The sequence below is a fragment of the Sylvia atricapilla genome, chromosome 1 (assembly GCF_009819655.1).
Source record: "Sylvia atricapilla isolate bSylAtr1 chromosome 1, bSylAtr1.pri, whole genome shotgun sequence".
NCBI classification, from domain to species: domain Eukaryota; kingdom Metazoa; phylum Chordata; class Aves; order Passeriformes; family Sylviidae; genus Sylvia; species Sylvia atricapilla.
Window position 1 is genome coordinate 25,318,345 of NC_089140.1, and position 5,061 is coordinate 25,323,405.

A 5,061-nucleotide genomic window follows, 5' to 3' on the forward strand; every position below is an offset into this window, starting at 1 on the left:
GGGGGCTGAGGGGGGATGGGGACAGACGTTCCCCTTTTCCCTACCCGCGCGCGGGGCGCGCAACGCGCGCGAGTGTGGAGGGGGGGGGGGGCAAGGGGGGCGGGCGCGGGCCGCGCGCGCGCTGCCGGCTATGACGTCAGGGGGCCGAGTGACCAATGAGGGAGGCGCTGCCCTCCGGAGACGAACCATTCGACTCGTGCGCGTCCCTGCCCTTCAAGTCGGAGCGCCGGAGCCCCAACTTTCCCGGCTCCCACCTTAAACTGCCCCCACCCTCCACGCCCCCCCCCCCGCCCCCCCAGGAAAAAAAAAAAAAAAAAAAAAAAGGAAAAAAAAAACCCACCAAAAAAACAACACCCACTCCACGCGCCGGGGGGATGAAGGAAAAGAGCGGCGCAAAAAAGCGGCGGGAGTAGCCCGCCCTCCCCCTTCACACACCCCGCACACCGCCCTCCCCTTCCTCCCCTCCCTCAGTGAACGAGGCCCCTCGCACAACGGCTCCTTGGAGAGGAGGGGGGGGAAGGAAAAAAAAAAAGGCGGAAAAGAAAAAAAAAAAAAAAAAGAAAAAAAAAAAAAAGAAAAGAAATTAAATTAAATCACCGCCGCCTCTCCAGCGGTGCCGCGGCGGGTAAGGGGAGCGGCGGTGGCTGGGCAGAGAGGAGGCAGAGCGCGGGGGGCGAGCCGGGGAGCACCGCGCTCTCCCTCCCAAACTTTGATGATGACCATGACTACGATGGCTGACGGGCTGGACGCGCAAGACTCCTCCAAATCCGCCTTCATGGAGTTCGGGCAACAGCAGCCGCCGCCGCCGCAGCCGCCGCCGCCGCCCCACTCCCAGCAGAGCTCGCCGGCAATGGCCGGAGCCCACTACCCGCTGCACTGCCTGCACTCCGCCGCCGGCTCGCACCCGCACCACCAGCATCACCACCACAGCTCGCCCTACTCCGGCAGCGCCGGCTCCTACAACCACCGCTCGCTGGCCGCCTACCCCTACGTGAGCCACTCGCAGCACAGCCCTTACCTCCAGTCCTACCACAACAGCAGCGCGGCCAGCCAGACGCGGGCGGACGATGCAGGTGAGCCGGCACCGCTTCCCGAACCCGCTGCCAGCTTCTCCCCCCGCTCCCTCCATCCCCGGGCCTCTTCCCGGCCCCCCCTCCGGGCACCTGCATAACGACCCCCGGCCGAGCCCCCCGCTCCCGCCGAGGCAGGCGCCGGCCCTGGGTGCGCGGGACGGCGGGGAGAAAAGGTGGGGGGTTGCCAGTTTTCCGCCGCCCCTCCGCGGGCCTACCGCCGCGGTACCGGCGGCGGGGCCGCCGCGCTCCCTCCGCGCCAGCGGCGGCTGCCGGCGGTACCGAGGCGCTGCGCACCGGCGCCTTCCCCTCTCGCCCCGCGGCCGGCGGCGAGGAGCTGCGCTCGGCGCTCCTTTGTTACGGCGGGACCGGCTTTAGGCAAAATTCCTGCTAACACCTGAGGAGTGAAAGTTTCCAGGCGAGCGGGTCGCATTCCGCTCGAGGGCCGTCTGATTTATGTATTTCTTTTTTTGCAGGGAGACGTACATATCCATCCAGAGGGGCACGGGAGGGAGGCGGGGGGTAGGGGGGAAAGCATTGTTAAAAGTCTCGGACTGGTGATTCACTGACCACCAAACTGGCGACGCGAAGTCAATTAGCCGAGTAAAACCTGGATGGCCCTGGAACAAGGCATACCTTCGTAAAGCCAACGCTGCGTTTTAATTTTTTTTTTTTTAAATTTTTTTTTCTGTCCCGGGAAGAAGGAGAGCGTGCCCACTATGCCCGGACAGTTGTTTTTTTCTCTCGGTATAGCTCCCAAGCGGCTGCCTGCGCCGCTCGTGCCTTTAAGGAGACGCAGCCTGTGCCTGTGCCGTGGGGTTGAGCAGGCGCCGGGACAGGCTTTGACGTTTTTAGGAGCCGCGGCAGCCAAAATACCCGCGTTTAATAGTGAAGGAGGGTGATGTTTCAGCTGTGTTGTTTTGCTTGCAGATCAGCAAAAAACCACAGTGATTGAAAACGGTGAAATCAGATTTAATGGAAAAGGGAAAAAGATTCGGAAGCCTCGAACCATTTACTCTAGTCTACAACTCCAGGCTTTAAATCATCGCTTTCAGCAGACTCAGTACCTGGCACTTCCAGAGAGAGCTGAACTGGCAGCTTCATTAGGACTTACCCAGACACAGGTAATTACTGGGAATCCCAAATCACTGAAATCCTGCTCGAGCAACAAAGGCCAAGCAAAGTATGATGCTCCCTAAACATTTTGGCCTCTGTCGGAAACGGTAGAAAAGGTAACGCACACGGTTCCCATCTCTCTATGCTAAGACTTACCTAATGCGGACAGAGATCGGGCTACCGCAGAAAGAGCTGAAAGCGCCCTTCCCTCAGCGGTCTGCGAGCAAGCGCTCCCTTTGATGCCACACATAACGTTTTAAAATTGCCTATATTTTCGGATAATTCCAGGACCGAGATGCAGTTGCCCAGCAGTGAAAAGGAGTACAAAACAAAGGCAAGGAATCGCTGGGGCCTGAGGTAGAGCTAAAAACAAAGCTGCTTCGTAGCAACTACATAGGTAGAGGGGAAGCAGGAACGCGTTAGGAAATACCTGTTAAATCAATAGTTAATTCACCCTGAATGACTAACGCAAATGCAGTGGTTAGCCTTGGGCAAAATGTACGGAAGGTGATAATAGATCTGAAGATCAAAGACAGCCGTGTACAAAATTATGGCAGGTTAAGCCATAGTTAAGTGTGGTTGGAGTAGCTGTGCCATTCTGCTAATTTAAGCTTGAAAGACATATGAGGCATTACAGGCTTACTGGGCTGGGGTTTGTGGAGAAGTGCATGGATAGATGGGATCAATTCGGGCAAAATGTTATCATGTGCATCTATGAGCTTAACAAATAACTTCAGGATTTTATCAATGTCATTGGTAACAGTCTCTTCCGGACAGCGATTTTTAAATACTCAGCAAACATTAATGATGGGAATGGGCCTGATGGTTTTGCAAACGGGATTTTCGTATCCTCAGCATGCACGCTCCGTCTCACTGTTGTCTCGCTTTCTCTCTCGCATGCATAGATTTTTTTTTTAGGGGCCCGATCCTCATCTTGCGTCTACAGGAGAAGCCTTGCTTATCCCCTAACATTACGATTGCAAAGTTTGAGAGGTCAAATACGCGTGGGGAATTTGTTTTCTTTATTTGATTTAAAAAATACATTTTGTATACATGTCTTATCTATATATGATTTCTGTAATATTTCTGATCTGCCGGTGGGCCTGATCCTTGTACACTTTATCTAGTGCAGACTCCCTCTTCGGGAGTTTTGCTGGGTTAGGAGCAGGATGAGACCCAAAGCAATGTTCATCTATTCCTCGCAGAGAAAATAAAATTATCCTTGCTTTAATAATAAATTTTCATATAAAGCCGCAATCCTGGTTCCATTATGCCTCCTCCTCTGCCACATCAGCATGGACTGCTTGATCTGATCGTGAGGATTTCAGAAGTGCGATTTCTTTGTAAGATGCCCTTTGTCTATTGGCTCTTGTCTCCTGGCACAAAATCATATGATTGCCCATGTTTGACAACAGTTTGCCCGAATGATCAAATGACCTCCAAAATTCTGAATGAGGCGCTAAAACAGGAGACCTCAGAGCATGTGGCCTGTTTCAGCCATAACAATCTGGCCTGCCCAGGGAAAACAACGTCCCAGGTTAAAACCTGCGTCCGTGTCTCTTTCCAGCTCTGCTCTGCCTCCCGTGTTCTCTCCAGCTGCATCCAAAGCCCGAGAGCAGCGGTAGCTACCCCTCCTTCCCCTCTCCCCATCCCCAGCTCCACACCCGACTGGCGTGTGCCCCCAAGACTTTCTCCAGATTAGACCCCCGGCCCCCGGCGTCTTCCCTGCTGTGCCCTGGGCGCTGACGGCAGACTAATATCTAATGCGTTTCGGTTTACAGGTGAAGATCTGGTTTCAGAACAAGCGCTCCAAATTCAAGAAGCTGCTGAAGCAAGGCAGTAACCCCCACGAGAGCGACCCTCTGCCCGGCTCCGCTGCCCTCTCCCCTCGCTCTCCAGCTCTGCCTCCAGTCTGGGACGTTTCAGCCTCTGCCAAGGGAGTCAATATGCCTCCAAACAGCTACATGCCTGGCTATTCTCACTGGTATTCTTCTCCACATCAAGACACAATGCAGAGACCACAAATGATGTGAATTGTCCAAGAGAAATAATCTCCCAAGAACGCCTCGTCTCGACATGGCAAGAAGTTCCCCTGCTTTGCCAAGCCGTGCCAGCTAACAGGCTCTGTGTGAACTTGTAGATGCGGCAAAGAGACAAAGTGGCTTTTTTTTTTTTTTTTTTTTTTTTTTAAGTAACCTCAGCGATTGATCTTGAACAGAAAGACACAATTTTCATTCTGGCGCACAGAAGACACTACTCTTTAGGATATTTTCCTTTGGACTCCAAGGCACCAGCCTCTTTCTCTGTGGAGTATACGTCAAAACAAAACTTTTTACAGACTTTGCCCACAAGAACCTGAATCTACCATGGCAGCCGTTTTTACTTGTTTAATGAGCTAAAGACATTACATGATGAAAGAGAGACTAGTCAAAGCTCCTTCATTTTTATTCACCAAATCCGGACTGGGGAAAGGATTAAAAGACAGAAGAAGTGATTTTTAAAAAATTAAGATGGGGGGAAAAAAAGGAGAACTGGTTGAAAAATGCAAATATACTGTAAGACTAGAACATTACCACGAAGCAAAATCTGCATGCTTTCTCAAAATGTAATGGGCTGCGGCTCAGAAGAAACCACCGTTTCTCACTCGAAGAGCCCCCTCATCCGCACAGACCCGCACCCGCACACAGCCGGACAGTCTCCCGGAGACGAGCAGTAAAGACAGAGCGAGGGATTCGCGGCCAGACCCGCCGCCGCCGCGGGCTGGGGAAGGAAGGTTCAGCGCTGCCCGGCGGCAGCCTCAACCACTGAGCGAGAGGGACCTTTCCCCGAGCAACCTTTCTGTATATATTGTTGAATTTTAGTTGTACATATACTT

The 5,061-nt window shown here is 53.3% G+C and overlaps 1 protein-coding gene across 1 annotated transcript; it reads left to right on the plus strand.

The window, feature by feature from the left end:
* Positions 1-314: 314 nt before the first annotated feature.
* On the plus strand, positions 315-4,691 carry DLX6 (distal-less homeobox 6). The gene is made up of 3 exons (XM_066317744.1): positions 315-1,073; positions 2,001-2,194; positions 3,968-4,691. Exons 1-3 carry the CDS (start codon positions 713-715, stop codon positions 4,217-4,219), a joined length of 807 nt encoding a protein of 268 aa, XP_066173841.1. The 5' UTR covers positions 315-712; the 3' UTR covers positions 4,220-4,691.
* Positions 4,692-5,061: the final 370 nt, after the last annotated feature.

Coding starts and splice junctions, on each gene's coding strand:
- DLX6 (XM_066317744.1), top strand. CDS start 713: ATGATGACCATGACTACGATGGCTGACGGGCTGGACGCGCAAGACTCC. Junction 1,074..2,000: donor GACGCGGGCGGACGATGCAG/GTGAGCCGGCAC, acceptor TTTTGCTTGCAG/ATCAGCAAAAAACCACAGTG. Junction 2,195..3,967: donor TAGGACTTACCCAGACACAG/GTAATTACTGGG, acceptor TTCGGTTTACAG/GTGAAGATCTGGTTTCAGAA.